Consider the following 20,007-nt stretch of genomic DNA (forward strand, 5'->3'; position numbering starts at 1 on the left):
TTTTATAACAAAAGGTGATAGTGGGATAGCATATGTCGATAGGTATGTGAAAAATGTAATTTATATATGTACATTAAATTATTCTTGAAAATACTAAAGAATCATTTTATTTAATTATTTTGTTTAATATAAAGTCGCAACCATTGATCTCCTAAGCAAGCATTACTTAATTAATTAAAGATTTATGCAATAAGGACTTTGGGTGAGACAACAACTAGGCAGCAGATGGGATAAGATTTTTTTGTATAATCAAGAAAGAATGTGTCTCCAATAAAGTAACAAAGTTGGTGAAAAACTATATATCATTTACATTATTATATTTCAGAAAAATAAATGTTATTTTTCCCTAATTTCAAAAGATTTATTATCACTTACAACAATATGATTTTGTTCTAGATTTCTTCGATTTTAGATCTAAATTTGAGTCATGAACCTTATTCGTTTTTTTTAAAAAAAATTAAACTGCAAAGTCTCAAATATCTAAATTATTTATTTACTGAAATATTTTCTTTTAATATTTTGTCTTTTTTTTTCTTTTAATCTTTTGTCTGTATCCGAAATCATAAATCCTCCTCGAGATACCCTGATCCAAGATCATTTAGATTTTGAAGTCCATACCAATAAATCGAGGGATCTCAATAGGCCTGAGTATCATATGTATAGTTGTAGTTATTTAGGTAAATAGAAAAGAGAAGGTATCATTGTGAGACGGTATCACGAATCTTTATCTGTGAGTCGGTCTCAAGAATCTTTATAATATTTTTTCATGGATGGCCCAAATAAGAGATCCGTATTACAAAATACGATCCGTGAGACCATCTCACACAAGTTTTTGTTAATAGAAAAACGTCTTTTGGTAACATATGAATAATTCATTATGGTGATTTAATTAGATAGGTAAAATAAAAACCAAGTAATAATATTTGACGTTGCCTCTCCATTGTGCCAAAACCTGCCTACTCTTGTTAATATTTTATCTTCGTAGAGGCAAAGTGATTCTGCAATATTTACGGGCAAAGGAGGGTTGGTCAATTTCATCCTTCATTATTGGTGCTACCCCTTATATTATTAAATTAATAAAACTTTAAAATATATTATGTTTTGATACAAAATGGATAAGCTTTTCCATCCTCTAAACTGTGACTATACTTACATTCTCTCCCTACCACAATTATATAATATGTCAACCTACACACACACACACACATATATATATATAATCAAATATACATCCAACTATTAGTTGCGTGCATATTTCATCAAATCAAGTAATTATATAAAATAATATGTGATTATATTAACCATTTTGACTATGGAGTTCATCTTTGAGACAATACTAAATCGAGAACGATATCAAAGAACGTATAGATGGTAATTACAGCCGGCAACTTTATTGATTGGTAGAAGACAATGATTTATGGTGGTGGTTGAGGCAGGTTTTGTTGAAAATTCCAGATGGAAGGAAACTGTCGATACGCGGTTTCACAGGACGATGATATTTATAAATAGAGTTCTTTCTCCTCATTTAAATATCATTAATTAATTCATCGTGTTCTTTCTCTCATCATATTGTATTTGAGTGTTTAGTTCTATAGTATTTGAAAAGTGTTTGTTCTCCTGAATTAAGAGAGTGTTTGTTCACTTTAGAAACACATGAGTGGTTGTACACCATAAAATATTATAATGATTTTTTTTTTATTTTGTCTGTGATTTTTACCCTAATAATTTTAAGAATTTTCTATGTAAATCTCGATGTCTAATTTTATTCTTTATTTTCATAGTATCATCTCAACTTGCAGCACGTGAGACCAACAACTACATCCATGTATTCATTGCGAGTGTATCAAAGGTGAAGATTACTTGGCTATGTGCTCAAATGCACAGTTGCTTGTAATAATCAATGCCTTGAGGTTGTCCCCATGACTCCACACACGCTATCTTGCACGGTCAACATTTACAAATCATAATAGTTGATTTTCTCACACAATAGAGAATACCACAATTTTTGTTTTTATTCAACCTGTTGTAATAAAACTAAAATCAAGAATAGCAAAATATGTAACTCCAAGGATAGTTGAGATGCTATGATAGGACGAACACGAACCAAAAAGTCATATGTTCAATTCTTTTTTTACCTCTACCTTCTCAATTTGAGTCTGCCATATTGAGCTGATCAACGTGATTTGCAGACTATTGTGTTGGTCTTTTGCGTATATCCAGAACGCATCAACAATAAAAAAACAACATATATCATGAAAAAATGATTATGTGATTCGATCCTAATTTTTCGGATTTCCGAAACATGCCTTAAAGAATCTTGCAATTCACGGCAGGCATAACTTGAAATCCAAATCTTCGGTGTAAGAGAATTAAAATCGTTAATTAGCATGTTCGGATGCCGAAGCTTGTTTCTTTCTTAAGTTCTCTAAAGTCAAAAGTATCCTGGTTGTGGTTTCATAATCGGCAAGCAATGGCAATCATATTTTATTTGAATCGACACCACCACCATCAAATGCTTGTAAGAAATTTTTCATACTTTACCACGGATTACACTCTATGCTTTCAACAGAATAAAAATTGGAATGCTATTGTTTCTCAAAACTTACAGTTGCTATAGATGCTACAGACTTTGTTGATCCTCGTATTCGTGCCTCACTACGATCATCTACGTCCAGCCTCTCTGAAAACATAGCAAGGCTAGAAAATCATCACTCCTTCGCCAACTTTTAATAATCTTTTGACAACAAATGGTAGGATTTCAAGCAGTGCTATTGAAATGGCTCGAGAGGAAATCCGTAAGCTTTTGAAATGGATGCTCTGAGACTCTATTGGCTGAATGGCTGCAATCTTTTCCACAGAAACACATATTCAAGTCTTCTTATGTGTCATTCCTTTTGAGTTATAGGCACCTTCCAATATTCTAATGACATCAGCAAAGAACTTATTCCTGGAGAGTTGAATCAAAAACAGAAAACAAAACACAAGTTCTTAAAAGAGATTATGAGCTGAAATGTGGCACAAAGATCGAATTATGAAGTTATATAATTTGAATTACACCAATTGACATGATCTGAAGCTTTCAGTACAATAACGCATGTTCAATCCTAAACTGATATAAAATCCTAGAACAGGCATTCGCGTCCCATAAGTTGAAATTATAGTAATTATCAGGAAATGGGATTGTCTGATGAGGTGGAAATATAGCAATTATTAGGAAATGGGAATATGGAACCCGGTAATTTCCTCCCAGTCTCATGTGGTTCGTCTATGTAGTACAATGATTAACAAGCGTATAAGGGCATTCTACAATTTAAAATAGTTGAATTATATCATTACCAGTTACATGCTAAAATTTTTGGTATAAAGGTATATGCTCTATCATACAAAACTTCAGGTCGCTTTTAGAGCGAAAGATTTGGATTTGAGGGATATTTGAACGATGAAATTTAAATTACTCTTTATTGGGATGAATTTGATATCTACTCCAATAAAACAAAAAATCACTAGTTGGGAGTTGAATCCATTGTCAAGTGAATTTTACCAAACCACCCAATTGATTTGTTATTATGGATTTGAAATCCCTCAATCCAAATGGAACCTTACAGAAATTTATTTTTGTAACCCATGTAATCCAAGAAGGTAAGAATGAAACAACAGTACCTTTTCAACATTTTCGCAGAGATGCTGATCGTCATTTTCCTTCTTGTCATCCTCTGAATCAGCCCCATCACCATTCACAATAAAGTCGTTAACTGGACTGGCTTCTTTAATTGCTTTCCCGTTTGTTGCTTGAATTTCTTTAGCTACTGTTTCCTCGCTTTTTCTTTTCTCTTCCTCTCTTTGTCGTCTTCTCTGGTCTTCTTCCTCTTTTAATCGTTTAAACCTGGACAATGTAGTACAAGGAAGACAAAAATAACATAATTTGACCATAAACAAAATATTGATTATCAAGTAAACTACAAATTTTAAACCTTTCACCAGGACGAAGCCCTTCTGGCACAAGCTTCTCTTCTTTCTCAACTACCTTAGAGGCTGTGGGAGATGCTTCAGACATTGACTTAAAGGATTGGGATTTTTCTTTCTTTACCATGTCATCACTAATTTGCTTGACAGTATTTTTCGCACCACCAAATTTCCGTAGCCAAACTTGTTGAGCGGTACTTAGTATGTTGTTTGTTAGCCTAAAATTACGCATGCCAAATTATTATTTACATCGTAAAAATGAAAACAATATGGTAATGGCCTAAAAATGATCAAAGAATAAAAAAGGGGAAACTTTCACACAAAATCAGTCACCCCGAGAAGTAATTGGGCACTTACCAGTAGAGACTTAAGCCAGAGGGAACTGATAAAGAGAAATAGCCTATCATCAAGGGTAGCAATTTGGTTATGGCTTGGGAATTCTTTAGGTTTGGATCGTTGCTCTGAAAGTGGTTAAAGAAAAATCCCCGTCAAATCTAAATTTGTAATTACAACCTTACAGGATTTCAATTTCAGACTCCTAAGTAATTTTAGCAGGTCATGTAGTAAGAAATCGAAGCTGCAACACAAGAAAATTGAAAAAAAGAAGCAAACCATCAGATCAGACAGTGCGTTGTGATCTAAATTTCCACCAAACACCGAAGTATGTAAACACAAAAGCCAGAACAGCTTATTAATTCTATTTGAAAAATAACTAAATAAATATATATTGCCAGTCAGACAAACCTGTTGAGGTTGCATAATCTGTATAGAGATATATTGAGTGGCAATCAGGAGCACAGGTAAAACGAGATATGACAATGTATCTGACCATCCAAGTGGAGGATGACCATCCTACGATGAAAAATGGACAACAAAGATGTCTCATTAGATGATGACATTTCCAATCTAACATACCAAGGCCTGAACGGACACCACTTAAAGTATGAAAAGAGTACAGCGCATGTTAGCATAGGATTTTATAAGAAAGGTGTAACAGAATCACAAAGAACACGGTTTAAAGTAAATCATCTAATACTTGTAATTCTATTCAATAAAGAAGTTGTGTAGTACGATTCCAGCAAGTAAGATACAACCTGCGAACTTGACTCATTTGTAAAATAAGGTTGATTATTGTCAACATTCACCTAATACACTTCTTAAAGTAAATATTCTGACCAACTGTTTTTGAAGTAACTAAACCACCAATGTAAAATGGGAAGGATGATAGATTGTCTCACGATGAATGGGAAAAGCCAAGTGGTGCCCCCACCAGTTTGTCTAGCAGCAATGGTCGTTGGGCCAGACAGAGAGGGTATCCAAAAGAAGCCTTCCGTTAAAAGTCCCTACATGTTACATCAACATTCCCGTAAAGACATTAACATTGTAGGGTAGAGTGAGTAGATAAAACTAGAAAAAAATTGGAAAAAGAAAGGAGGGTTGGATTAGTTGGTAGTAAAATTTACCTCATCTGCCACATTTGAAAGCGCTCTATAAAGCCCAATCCATATTGGGATGGTGGCAAGTGTAGGAAGACATCCTGGTGCAAACAAAAAGAAGAAGGGAAAGAAATTTAGAACCGCAAAGTATGTATGTAATGGTAAACATAGCAAACAACTCAATGTTCATATACAAGTACAATTACAGCAGAATTGAGTATGCTAAACATAGATTATAAAAATTTACTATATTCCTAATGTACCATAAAAAAAGAGAGTTCTGGCATTCGGTTTAGTACCTGCGAGTGGATTTACACCAGCTAATTTATATAATCGAGCCGTTTCAAGTTGAATCCTCTCCTGCAAAGAAAGCAACAGAAAAGAAAATGACTATAGGTATCTAAGGAAGAATTTACTGGTAGCCAAAATACTGATATTAGGCCAATCAACCTTCATCGACTAAGTTTTAACAAGTCTAAGGATCTTGCCATCCAGATTTTTTACTATTAAAGGAAAACTAACAAGCTCACTATTTAGATCACAAAGTAATGATACTCAGAAGGATAAACAGTGACCTGATCCCCTGCATATCGTTCCTGAATAGCTTTAATTTGAGGTCCCAAAGACTGCATTGCCATCGTTGATTCCACCTGAACATCACAGATTCTGAAAGCACTTAGTGGAGATTGCTTAAAGCTAGTAAGTCACACAGACAAAGTGAGAAAACATTTCACTCAGAGAGACTAATCATCAGCAAACAAAGTGAATCCACACACACAATATGTTTCAAACCATTAGCCCATAGCAGATTGAAGTAACCTGTTTCTTTGTCAAAGGAAAAGTGGCAGCTTTAACAAGTATAGTCAGTAAGATGATTGCAAAACCATATGCATAGGGAACGTGTAGAGTAGAAAGCCCATCTTTCAGAACCTGTGATACAACAAAACCTAAGTTAATATTTTTTTTAAATAATCTTTTTCTAGTCAATAAAGCAACCAACAACACATATAAACAGTCATCATGAAATAATTTTGTTTTAATACTCAATAAGCCAATGGTTAGAAGTGATGCATTTCTCTCCAATAACCCAAAAAAACTTTTATCTGTACAAATTCACATAAAGCTTAAAAATTCCAACAGTACCATCAAATCAAGAGTTCATTAACCCAAAAAGAAAACCTCAAATCCTTCCATATACCTTGTTAAAAACCCCAACTTCCTCTCCAATAACCCAAAAAAACTTTTATTTGTACAAATTCACAACTTCATGTTTCAACTCACTTCTATATAACTCACGTCCAAACAATCACGTTCACATGCCACATACAAAAAAGAAGATGGAAAAGCAAACAAAAATCAGAACTTTACCTTCAACACAGCCTCCATGGCATTAGTAATCCCAGAAAGCCAGTCACTACTCTGCTTTGTGGTAGCAGCTCCATCAACTGTATCTAAAGAATTATTAACTGCAGAATCAGCAATAGTATAAAGAAGCCCTTCAACTCTCCCAAACAAGTCCTTAATCACCAGCTCAGTATTGTCCGGGTCAGGAAATGGAACCTGACCCAATCCAAAACGTGTCACCCCAAGATTTCCCCTCAAAAAGGGTCTCTGAATATTGAAATCACTGAACCGGGTTCCGGGTAGAACCGGGCTCGGAGTTCTTGTTCTGCCTGGAAATGGAGATGCAACCAAATTTGGGCCGATTGAATACAAGAAAAACGACATCTTCTTCCCTTATTTCTTCGTCGGGTATACGAATCTGAACTCTTGAAGCCCTATAAAGCACTTCGATAATCTTGGAGAAAGTTGGGATTTTGGAACACGTGGGAAGAAGGGTTTGCCTTCAAAAAATCCGTTTGCCCAGAACACAACACAATAAACGCCTATTATGTTTATATATTGAACCCACAAATAAACGTGGAGTCTCTCGAAGGAACTTTAAATGGAATATTACAGAACCCTTTCAACTGTCGAGGGTAGGGTTGAGCAAAATCTCGGTAAAATCGAAATAATCGATTGAATCGAGTCAATTCGGAAATTTGATTCGGTTATTTTGGATATTCGGTTTTGAAAGTTTTAAAAAATCGGTTAATTCGGTTTGGTTTCGGTTTTCGTAAAAAAAAAATCAGTTAACCGAAATGTTTTTATGTTTAATTTTATTTTTAAAAAAAATCGGTTAATTCGGTCACCGACCGAATTAACCGATTTTAATTCGGTTAATTTATGATCGGTTATTAAAACTAATTCGGTCATTTCGGTTATTAAAATAAAATTCGGTTCGGTTCGGTTATTGACAATTCAGTTCGGTCGGTAACCGAACCGACCGAATGCACACCCTAGTTGAGTGTAAGAATTTGACACTCAATAGATTTCATTGGTCAGCTGTATCTTCATAATTTTCACAGACAACTTTTTTGAATTTGGCTTCATAATTATTAAATCTCAAATACAAACTAGTGTCTCACATGTCGATCTATGCATACATATTTAAAAGAATTATACTAAATAATTTATATTAAAAATCTACGGATTATAATAACATTAAAAAGTTTTAAATGGTTTGTTTTTAATAATTTTTATTTTTATGGTGATCTAGTTAAATTTAAAAATATAGATAAAAATAGAAAAATATTTTATTATGACATATTAGTTATATATTACATACAAATTTACCGAAATATGTTTTATGATATTTTTTGTTAAATGAAAATATTTTTTTTTATTGAAACAATATTATAATACTAAAATTAGTTATTTAAGTCTCTCGATATTAAAACTAGTGTAGATACAGATTTTATACATAGCAAGTATAAGAGTACTAAAAAAAATGTTCCACTAGATATTATATTATGAGTAGGTCTCATGTGAGACCGTCTCACGAATCACAATCTGTGAGACGGGTCAACCCTACCCATATTCACAATAAAAAGTAATACTCTTAGCATAAAAAGTAATACTTTTTCATGGATGATCCAAATAAAGATCCGTCTCACAAAATATGACCCGTGAGACCGTCTCACACAAGTTTTTGCCTTATATTATTTAAATGTTTGACCATAGGTCACCACTTTACACAAAATTTTGGACAATTGTAATTATTTATTATCAATAAGAGTGAGGTAGGGAGATGTACCCAAAAAACTGGGATCACTTGTAGTAATGACATAATGCTAATTCATGTTCTATACGGCTCAGGAAGTATCCATTTTAATCTCATTATGGTCTTTATCTCTTAGGGCATCCGCATCCATTCGAATTAATCCATGTTAATAACTCTCCATCTCATCAAAAATTATGGGGTCCACGAGCCACATATTCATTACATTAACATTTTCCCATTATTAACACACACCCACATTCATTTAATATCAACTTTCATTATCTATGGGTCCCACTGTCCACTTACTCATTTTTTTTATTTTTAATTATTTCAATATCTTTCTAATATTTTTAAAATTTTACAACAAATATTACTAAAAATAAATAGTATAATTATTTTAAAAATAACTTAATTCCAATATTCATTAAAATATTATTAAAAATGAAAAAAAGTTGGACTCTTTTATTTAAAATATTATTTAGAAAATAGAAAAACAACTGTTTAAATCAAACATTTTGAAATTTGTAATAAACTGACTTCACTAATTGTTGTTGTACTCTGTCCAAATATGCTCAACTAAGTCGGCACGAAGTTGGTGATGTACTTGAGAGTCACGTACTTCGGAATTTCTACGGAGATAATCATGAAATCCTCGGTTTGAGCCTTGGACAGGTTGTGCGGGTTCGTCACCTTCATCGTTAGACCAATTTGTCACGTTACACCCCTCATCCTCAACAATCATGTTGTGCAAAATAATGCATGTTAACATAATATATTTTAATTTTTTTTTGTACCAATAACGAGCTGGACCTCTAACAATCGCCCATCTAGATTGGAGCACTCCAAATGCCCGTTCAACATCTTTTCTTGCAGACTCTTGTCTTTCCTTAAACAATCTCCTTTAAGGATCCTCCGGACAAGGAAAAGCCTGAACGAAAGTAGCCCATTCCGGATATATTCCATTCGTTAGATAGTAACCCTTCGTATAATGAGTACCATTAACTGTGAAATTGATCTCCGGGGCATTTCCTTGCAAGATATTGTTGAATATGGGAGATTCGTACAACACGTTAATATCATTACGTGAACTCGCGACCCCGAAGAATGCGTGCCATATCCACAGATCTTGAGATGCGGCTGCTTCAAGTACGATTGTCGGCGACCCATGGCCTCTGGTAAACTGCCCTTTCCAAGCAACTGGACAATTTTTCCACTGTCAGTGCATACAATCAAGGCTACCCAACATACCAGGGAATTTGTGTTTCTCTTCGTGCATTTGAAGAAGACGTTGAATATCATCAGCATTCGGCCTTCTCAGGTATCGATCACCAAATATTTCAACCACATTTTGGCAGAATTTGAAAAGACACTTGATGGCAGTTGATTCCCCCATACGTAGGTACTCATCAAGATGGTCGGCAGGGACTCCATAAGCCAATTGCCGTATAGCAGATGTGCATTTTTGTAGTGGTGACAATCCTTTCCTTCTAGCAGCACCGTTCCTCAGTTGAAAATACATTGAATTGGCCTCAAGTGCATTCACAATGTGAAGGAATAACTCTCTTTGCATACGAAATCTTCTTCGAAATATATGATCTTGATACACTGGGCTGGCGAAAAAATAATTATTGACGAGCCGCAAGTGACCGGCTTCACGATTTCTTTGGATGAACCTTCTTCTTCGTCGAATCTCGTTACTACTTTCAGAAGATTCATGTATTTTTCTGCTTAGTTCAAGCATGCATAACATCATTTCTTCTCCCGGATCATAAATTTCGTCATTAACTTCAACTTGTACTTCGTCTTCGCTTGTTGGGCTAGAGCTGGAGCTGGAGCTACTCGAAGAATGAGACATTGTATACAAATAAGGATTAAAGAAATAAACATTGAACCTGCAAATAGAAGTATAAGAATGGTAGAGAATATATATTGAGTGTGGTTGATGAGTAGAAATATGTTGGTTGAATGAATAAATTTGTAGAAATTGATTTGTATTTATAGTGCTTTTTTGTTATTATTTTATTTAACTAGCCGTTATAGTTTGTATTTTATAATATTACATACAAACTAGCCGTTATGATTTGTTAAATATGATATGTAGTATTTAATTTTCAAAAAAGCCGTTGGTGAATTATGTTAGCGATGGTTTTTCAAAACAGGTCGCTATTTGCGACGGTTTTTTAAAAACCGTCGCAAGTAGCGACTTTTTTTAAAAAAAGTTCGAAAGTAGCAACGCTTTTGAAGTTGGGACGGTTTTTCAAAAACCGTCGCAAATTGCGAAATAATGCCGTTCATTCTCGTGAATTTCTTGGCTGTCATGTCAGCCAAGATTAATAATTCATGCACCCACATTGGTGCATGAACATTAATGGGCGTTAATAACACCCATTAATGCACCAATGTGGGTGCCCTTAGAGCATCCGCAATGATGGGTTATTATAAGCTCATATATATATTTTTTATTTTTAAAAAACAATCAGGTACCTGATCGGGTAACCGAGGGTTTCCTCTATATCCGAACCCGATCCTATTAAAATATAGTCGGTTTTGAGTAGTACCCAAACCCGACTAGTTATCCGATTTTACCTGAAAATTTGCACCCGATCGGTTCGGGTAGGGTGAAACCCGAAAAACCCGATCCAATTGCCCACCCCTAGTTGTAACACCCACCAACTCATCAAAAATAGTAGGATCCACTGTCACATACTTATTATAACAACATATTTCTTTCACTCACATTTTTTTTAATATTAAAACTCATTATTTATGGGTCTCACTCTCCACTCAATCATCTTAAATTTTTTAAATATTAATTAAATATGTTTTACAATATTTAAATCACTATTATTCTATTTTTTAAAAATAATCTTACTTTTTAATATAATAATTTTATTAATTTTAATAAATAAAATTATTGTTATTTAAATATTTTTATTAAATAAAATAAATGTTCGAAAGAAATACCACGATAGAAGAGAGATTGAGAGTGCGATTGTATTGTACAAGAAATCGATTCAATAAAGTGATATTGATATTTCTTCCCGACCATTTACGTTCGAAACACGTAAATTGTGTATTATCGTTAGCACTTGTTTATTTTTTATTCTTCCGCTTTGTATGAGTGACTAAAAATTTCTTGATTCCTTGGTGCATTGAGTTATCTTGTATGATCTAGCTACCAATCGATCAAAGGAGGTCAAGTTTCTAAAATTGGTACAGACATGTTGAAATTGGATCAAGAAACATGGCCAAGAAGATTGAAGTTGAGAGATTCAATGGCACGTGTGACTTTGGATCTAGAGAAGGAGAATGTACACAATTCTGCTGCAAGAAAAGTAGGCTAAGGCGTCGAGAGGAATTAAATGTCTTCCGGAATCCCTTACATTATCTTCAAGTCATGTTCAAAGGGCTTTGAAATCAAAAGAAACAGATTTCTTGAATGGAAACCAGACTCCTAGTAATGGTGATGGCATGAATAGAAATATTGATTATGTATGAGCCGATATAGAATATGGGCTTGCCTTGCATGTAGTAAATTGTCAAAATGGACCAGATTGTCGAGTTGGCCCGCCCCGTCTAATAAACGGGTTGGATTGATAATTTCTTAAACCTTATAAACGGTTGCTTGCCCCGTCAAATATGATTAAAAATTGATGACCATGAAAACTCTAATTATCATCCCTTAAGTATGTGCTAAGTTATACTCATTTTTTTTTCCATCCTTCAAATCTTGTATTTTGTAGATTTATAGCTAGAGATAAAGATAGTTAATATTTGAAAAAAGTGAGAATACGAGATACGATAGTTAGAATATTATTAATTAATTTACTAAAATATGTTTGATGACGATTTTTATTAAATCAAAGTAATTTTTTCCATTTTCTTGAAAGAACCAAAATCAGTTCTCTAAATGGTTGATTCTTGATAATATATTAGCATAATTTGGCATGTAACCCGTGCATACACATTAAAATATTTTAGTATTAATTTTTTTTAAAAAAATGTAGAAATTACATTAAAAACAAAAATTTAAGAATCATAAGATTTTCGAATAATAAACAATAAAAACTATGAGTATATCGTATTGAAATTAAAGCGATGAAACCTTTTGTAAACAATAAAATAAGGACTGAGACAAATTAATCAAATTATATTAACTACAAAAGCCGTCGTCTTCCAATCGAAAGACGCCAAGTGTCGAGAAGGAAATCAGGCAAGATGGAGGCGAAGAACCACTGGATGGAATGCGCCCAATAAGGGGTGCATCTCGATTCGTGCCCTATCCACCTAATTGCTGCTTCCACATAATGTTGTGCAGTTGGTATAAATACCGATGGTTTCTCCACAAATGCAACACTTGCTGCCATTTTGGTTGAGACATATAAAGGTACCTGTTTAATATTTAAGATCAAATGTGTCATTCATTTACAATCGCGCGTATCTGAACGCGAGAACTCGTCTCAAATTTGAAATTTTGCCGTCAAATAAGCTACAAGCTATTCGCAATCCGTTGTGTTACATTGAATACACTGAAACCAGAATGTGAAAATTCAATAATCTAAACAGCCAGGTATGAGTTTTGATACATCTGTGCATGAAATTATGCCGAAGAAGAACATAAATATTTTTATATTTTATCTTGTAATTTTTTAGCACAATCTGTCCAGAAAATTATTTGAAGTTTTGGGTAGAGGAAGAAAAATTATTTTTAAATTCTTGAATTAAAAAATATTAGAATATTTTACTCGTACAGTAGTTATGAGTTAATTATACCTGGCACTGAACGTCGATTCCACGGTGCTTGTATTCCATGTATAAGCTTCTGGACAACTGATCTACGTACCTGCATGCCAGTTCAAAACTACGTAATTTAATTCATAAACGATATTATAAAAATGAGTGGGTCTCATGTGAGACCGTCTGAGTGGGTCTCTTGTGAGATCGTCTCACATATCTTAATCTGTGAGACGGATCATCCAACATTCCAACCTTACTCGTATTCACAATAAAAAGTAATACTCTTCTCATAAAAAATAATATTTTTTCATGGATGACCCAAATAAGAGATCCGTCTCACAAATATGACCCGTGAGACCGTCTCACACAAATTTTTTACTATAAAAAAATATTTTAGTAAATTTTTAACTTATCTATATATAACTAACAAAGCTTATTGATTTATCAAAAATCTTTTGAATTAAATACAGACAAAAATAATTAGATTGAAAATAACAAAATTATCAAATTTTAATAATTTTAAAATTTTATAAGCATTCCATGGAAAGGGACAAATGTATATTACCAATGCTCATATCATATGTTATATAACAGTTAGATGTATAAACACAAAACTAATATGAGACGATCTTATAAATCAATTTTATGAAAGAAATATTTTATTTGGATCATCCATTAAAAAATATTATTTTTATTATATATATGAGTATAGTTGATCTTTCTAAAAAAAAAAAAAATATGTGAGACCGTCGTCTGATGAGATCTATTCATTTTAAAAGTATTGAAGGCAAACTAACTTTTTCGTGATTGTAATACAGATGGAGCCAGGACTGGACTGCATGCATAAAATGTTTTTCACCTAACAGAATTTCATATTTAATGAGGTTTACTAAATTTATACATTAGGGGTGTGTTTGGTTGATGGGATTAAATAAGGATAGATTAATAGTCCAATATATATCGTTAAAATTTTAAGATGTTTTAATAATCATTTTGACCCGGTTTAAGATCCAATTTTATTAATCAAATAGTTATCCATAAAATTAGATCTTAAACCGGGTCAAAATGATTATTAAAACAACTTAAAATTTTAACGATAAATATTGGACTATTAATCTATCCTTATTTAATCCACTCAACCAAACACACCCTAATCGAGGCCTGAACAAAAATGGTTATTTTGTTTGGCCATTGTTATTATTAACAAAAAAAAAAAACACGAAGAAACTATGTCAAAGCGTCCGAGTTGATGTAATAGCTGAACATTTAATTAGTGGTCAACAGTTTGATTTTTTTTATCAAAACTTTTTCGGACGAACTTGTTACATATATACTTATTCAACGTGATTTACACATTGTTATATTTCTATCCGAATAGCAGTAACCGAAAGAGAGTGCAAACGGGTTCCTAAGTCACAAGGAGAAAACACGAAGTAACTTGAGAAACCTCAGCAGAAGATGCATGTAAATATGGGCGATGGGTAATGGAGATCTTACGCTTTTGAGGCAGCATAGATTGCATAAAGAGGATGCGAAGGTACAACAATGGCAGCACCTGAACCAATGTTAACAATGGCGCCTCTCCCCCGGCGGATCATTCCTCGTATCACAGCTTTCGTAACATGGGTCGTACCTAAAACATTAACCTTAACCAAATTCATCCAAATATTCTCACCCACTTCGTGAAAATACATCGCTCCTGGATACGTAATCCCCACATTGTTGATCAAGACCCCGATATCCAAGCCCTGGATCATCTCCTTCAACGCTCCATTAACCCTGGAAACAGCTAAATCTGAAGAGAATTCGATCTCAAGAACCTTGACCTCAATCTCGGGGTATTTCTCCTGGATTTCGCCGGAAATTTGTTTCAACCTGTTGGGATCCCTGCTGACGAGTACCAAGTTGAGACCCTTCTCTGCGAGTTTGAAAGCAAAGGCCAGGCCGATTCCATCGGTGGAGCCGGTGACCAGTGCCCAGGAGCCGTAATTTTTAGGTCTTTCTCTGGTCTGATAAAGGTTCTGAAAACCCATTGGAGGACCAGCATGAACTTCTTGAAGATGGAGAAGACAGCTAGAGACGAGAGGAAGATGATCCAGGCGGGCTGCGTTTTTAGGTGATCGATGCAGTATGGAATTGGAACCATTTTTGTTCAGGCCTCGATTAGGTAGGTGATCGATAGCTATATATGCTAATTAATAAATTATTAATAGGCCAAAGCTGCAAATTAAGCAACAATATTATAATTATAAATTCATAAAATGATCCAAATCAAGTAATTTTAAATATATTATTATAAATAATAAACAAGTAAGTATTATATCTCTAAAGTTCTTAATTCAAACATAAGTTATCAAATTTGATTTATATCGGCTTACTTTTCGAATTTTGATTTTGGTATACTAATTTTTAATTTTGATTATTTTGATTCAATCGATAACGTGACATCAAACTAGATAATAATTTAATTTTCGATGTCACATAAGGCTAAAATCCCAAAAAAAACAAAGTTTATATATCAAATCAAAATTTAAAAACTTTATGAACCAAAATAGCAAACATGGTGAAAAAATAAAGTTATTTTCCTTTTTTTCTAAAATTTTAAAGGGCAAAAAAAAATGGGTCAACTGGTCTGCAGTATAATTCATTACGGACAACTACCTCGACATTTGTTTTGCAAACATTAAATTTAGTTCTTGTTATTCGCACAGTAAAGTACATCGTTCGGTCTGCATCATTTCAAATTCATTGAAGTCAAAATATATGTATATTTCGAGATATATATATATCTCTCTCTCTATATATATATATAGATAGATATAGATATTAGATAGGGACAAATTTTATTTTTTTAGTTCTTGTTATTCACACAGTAAAGTATAGATATTTTTTTTTTAAAAACATGACAATTGAATTGAAAGAGTTGTCTTATCATGGCGTTCCTCTAAACAATGATCCGAGGTAGTTGTGTGGTTTGGTCACTCAAGAGTGTCAGCAACTCCGTTTCTTCTGGTGGGCAGTAGTTTAGGGTGCTTGCGAATGCATAACTGACTTTACATAAACCGAACCGAATTTCTAAATTTTTTCGGTTTTCTCGGTTTGACCGATATTTTGCTCACCCCTATAAACAGTTGCCCGAGCCTAATAACTGCGACCTTGAAATATTTTGAGAAAATGAAATGAGGTCAAGAATAAATGCTTGTGCAGTCATACAACTGTATTTAAGTTTCTTCAAATAATAATTAAAAAAAAAGTTCGAGATCCGTAAATCATGTACCCTAATTTGAAAGAAAAAAATACGCTTAGATATATATTTATTTTGATTAGAATAAGAATCTTTAATTTTTGTTAATTTTTTTTTTTTTTATAATGGTACAGCTAATGCTAAAATAATATGTGATATATAGCAGTGTATATTTTATATATTATGCAGATTTAAAAACAATAATAAATATTATGACTAAAATAGAATCCAATTATACTTCTCTAAGCACCACCCGAAGTATCAACTCATATATATATATATATATATATATATATATATATATATATATATATATATATATATATATATATATATATATATATATATGTTATCTTATATATATATATATATATGTTATCTCTTTCTCCTTAATATTAGTTTCTAAGTGATTATCACCATTTTTGTTCAACTCCGTGAATATATTATCTCTGCTCGATAATTGTAGTACAGTCCAAACAATATTTAAAATTCAATGAACTATTTTTTAAAAAAAAAATAAAAGAATTTGCTATTTTATTCTGCAAGGGATACTTTGATTAACTCCACTTTAACACTCTCAAAAAAATTTGCAGACAATCCAACGATCATTAAGAAGGAAATATTAAATTTGACCAAATGATTTTATGGTATGGATATTATTTTTTATTGTATTTGGATTGATGCATTTTGATATTATAAAATTCAAATTCATTGATTTTTATTACTTGTTTTGTTTGGATTGACAAAACCATATCAAATTATATAATTTCAGTTGTAATTGTAGACTTGTAGTAGATTTCAAATACACCCAATCTCAATTTTTTTCTCGAGGTTAATCTTCGCCATCCTAATAAATCCATCAATCCAAACAAAACTTTAGATAAAATTTTCATTCATGGGTTTTCTTGAATATGAAAACTGAACTTTTGGTTAACTCTTGTGGCCAAAATATTGGTTCCACTTTCCTCCATTTTTTAGTTTGAGATAATGTAATTAACTAACAAACCGTATATATGAGAACTCATTAAAGAAGAGGAAAATTGAAAAGTTTTTTTTTTTTTTTTTTTTTGTATAATTGATATTTTCAATAAATTTCTTAGTTTATATGAAAAACAAGTATATATAATTGGGAGGAAAAAAATAATATTTTTAAAAAATTTAAATGTCTGTTAGACTAAAGTTGATGCAAGTAAAACCCTTTTAACTTCACATTTGAAAATTTTAATGTCCTCGAAGACTTAAAAAGTTGGCTTGAGAAGATCAAATTTGGTACGCAGTTTAAATAACTGATTCAAGGGAGAAGTGAAGATTTTATATTTAAATTTGGAGACGATCTCACGAATCTTTATCTATGAGACGGGTCAACCCTACCGATATTCACAATAAAAAATAACACTCTTAGCATAAAAAGTAAAAAAATTTCATTGATTACCCAAATAAGAGATCCGTCTCACAAAATACGATCCGTGAGACCGTTTCACATAAATTTTTGTTTTTTAAGTTTTAACCTGCTAAATTAAATACAATAAAAGATTTTTATATGAAAAAAATCACCAATAATGTGGGGACCCGGACGCTAATCATGTTCTTAATCATCATTGGGACTAATTAATCAATTATAATAAACATGGTCTAAATTTTTTTTTTAAATGCGGAAGGTAATGGAATTAAAATCCTATACATATCAGTATAAAATTATAAATCTGATAAAATATACAATCATACACCTCTCAGGTTCAACAACTAACTATCAAGTGTTTAAACCCTAACTCTAGTCCAAGTCCGTAGTCTCCACTCTAACTCGATCTTTCTTCACCTCTGTGACCCTGAACCTGTCCCACCTGTTGCCATGCACACATACAGACAAGACAACAGCCGGATAACTCCGGTGAGATATAAATATCCCAGTATAAACAATGTATCAATGCAATCATATAAAACATATATAAAAGCATAAACAATCATTAAAACATGTATTCAATCTGACTACATGAACAAATACAAATCTGTATTTAAATCAATGACTTCTTATCTTATCTCTAACTTAGGGATCTCAATCTAATTTAGACTTTGGTATGCTGTATCGAATGTCTACAATAGACGTCGATCTACATCTAAGCTCATCGATACACCGTAAGTCTAGAGTCTTCGCGGTTCTGACAAAGACTCGGCAGTTCTGCCCTAGCTAGGCTGATCTGCCCTAGACTCAAACTCTGGCTCTGCTATATTTCAATAGACTAAACATATCAATCTGATAATCTGCAAATATCAATGCAATAAAATAAAGTATGTGATTTTGGGAAACTCAAGTCAAACCTAACTCGAGTTGTGCAATCCTGAATCAACATTTATTTATACCTTTCTTGCTGTCACTTTGACTCTGTCGAAGTCTTGATTCAAAGTCTGTCACTGTTCAATCTGGCAATGACAATATCAATATTCTGTATCAATATTCTAATCAAATCACCACATCTCTGTTTTATCAAATTCTGACGGTACAACAATACAATCTCGCGATATATGAGATACCAAACCAGTATCTACTAATTCCAACAATTTACAATCAACCACCGTACAAATCTGATATCAATTCTAATCAATTTCATTCTGAAATTCATAACAATTCCATATTCAGTCCGTTTCTTAATCTGACTTCGATTCTACGCTGTCTAACATGTCAAGAACAACATATATGACGTGTATTCAATTCTAACAACATCATAATTTCTAAACATGTCAAAACGTAGTAAAACTTACGTCCAGGTGAAGCCTGTGTTTATAAGAACACAGTACCGAAGTCGGATTTAAAATCTAACGGACGGATTGATCGTAAAATCGAATTCTAGAATTTTAAAGCCAAACTTCCTCGGAGCTTCGATTTCTTTTCCTTTCTGAAGAAAGTTGCATGTGTGTGTGTGTATATATATATATATATATATATATATATATATATATACCAACGTACCTGCAAAGGACGAGTGGCTTAATCTTTGTAGCACACGTCTCGCGCATATGCGCGACCACTTTCCGCGCATATGCGCGACTCGCGCATATGCGCACCCTATTCGGCGCATATGCGCGAGGCTTCTGCTCAAAATACCCCCCTCTCGGGTTGTCTCGCGCATGTGCGCGAGTTTAAGTCGCGCATGTGCGTCAACCCTACTGGAACCCCCGCGCATGTGCGCCAATCATTCTGTTCTCGCACATCAATTTTCACACGTGATCTCATTTCGTGTCTCGGTTAACAATCTATGATCGTTATTTAACACGACATAAAATCTCGGGCATTACAAATAACTAACACGTAGAGTTACACAATAAATCTATCATATTATGATAAGATCTCATATCAATATCAATGAATACACAAACAAGAAGTCATTGTAACTGCAAATACCACATTCGTCCCATATAGTCTTATGTATATTTTCACAAACTACGAAAATTATTAGAAAAATAAATTTTATGGAAAAAATTTATATTTTATCATTATTTAGTAGTTTTTCATATATAATAAAAAATTG

At 32.9% G+C, this 20,007-nt stretch overlaps 2 protein-coding genes and 1 pseudogene across 2 annotated transcripts; all 3 read right to left on the reverse strand.

Moving 5' to 3' along the window:
- Positions 1-2,513: 2,513 nt before the first annotated feature.
- Positions 2,514-7,333, reverse strand: LOC140807221 (ALBINO3-like protein 1, chloroplastic). The gene is made up of 11 exons (XM_073163975.1): positions 6,768-7,333; positions 6,219-6,329; positions 5,975-6,049; positions 5,699-5,759; positions 5,427-5,500; positions 5,202-5,306; positions 4,708-4,815; positions 4,321-4,424; positions 3,972-4,181; positions 3,661-3,883; positions 2,514-2,947 (listed from the first exon to the last, which is right to left on the reverse strand). Exons 1-11 carry the CDS (start codon positions 7,125-7,127, stop codon positions 2,942-2,944), a joined length of 1,437 nt encoding a protein of 478 aa, XP_073020076.1. The 5' UTR covers positions 7,128-7,333; the 3' UTR covers positions 2,514-2,941.
- A 1,707-nt stretch (positions 7,334-9,040) lies between these two features.
- LOC140806834 (protein ANTAGONIST OF LIKE HETEROCHROMATIN PROTEIN 1-like) lies at positions 9,041-10,357 on the reverse strand (annotated as a pseudogene).
- Positions 10,358-12,576: 2,219 nt separating this feature from the next.
- On the reverse strand, positions 12,577-15,488 carry LOC140807985 (very-long-chain 3-oxoacyl-CoA reductase-like protein At1g24470). The gene is given in 4 exon segments (XM_073164972.1): positions 12,577-12,893; positions 13,276-13,345; positions 14,737-15,229; positions 15,232-15,488. Coding segments are annotated over 4 exon segments (951 nt in total). The 5' UTR covers positions 15,386-15,488; the 3' UTR covers positions 12,577-12,659.
- Between the last annotated feature and the right edge of the window lie 4,519 nt (positions 15,489-20,007).

This window comes from Primulina eburnea, chromosome 12 (genome assembly GCF_022965805.1).
Source record: "Primulina eburnea isolate SZY01 chromosome 12, ASM2296580v1, whole genome shotgun sequence".
In the NCBI taxonomy this organism is placed as follows: domain Eukaryota; kingdom Viridiplantae; phylum Streptophyta; class Magnoliopsida; order Lamiales; family Gesneriaceae; genus Primulina; species Primulina eburnea.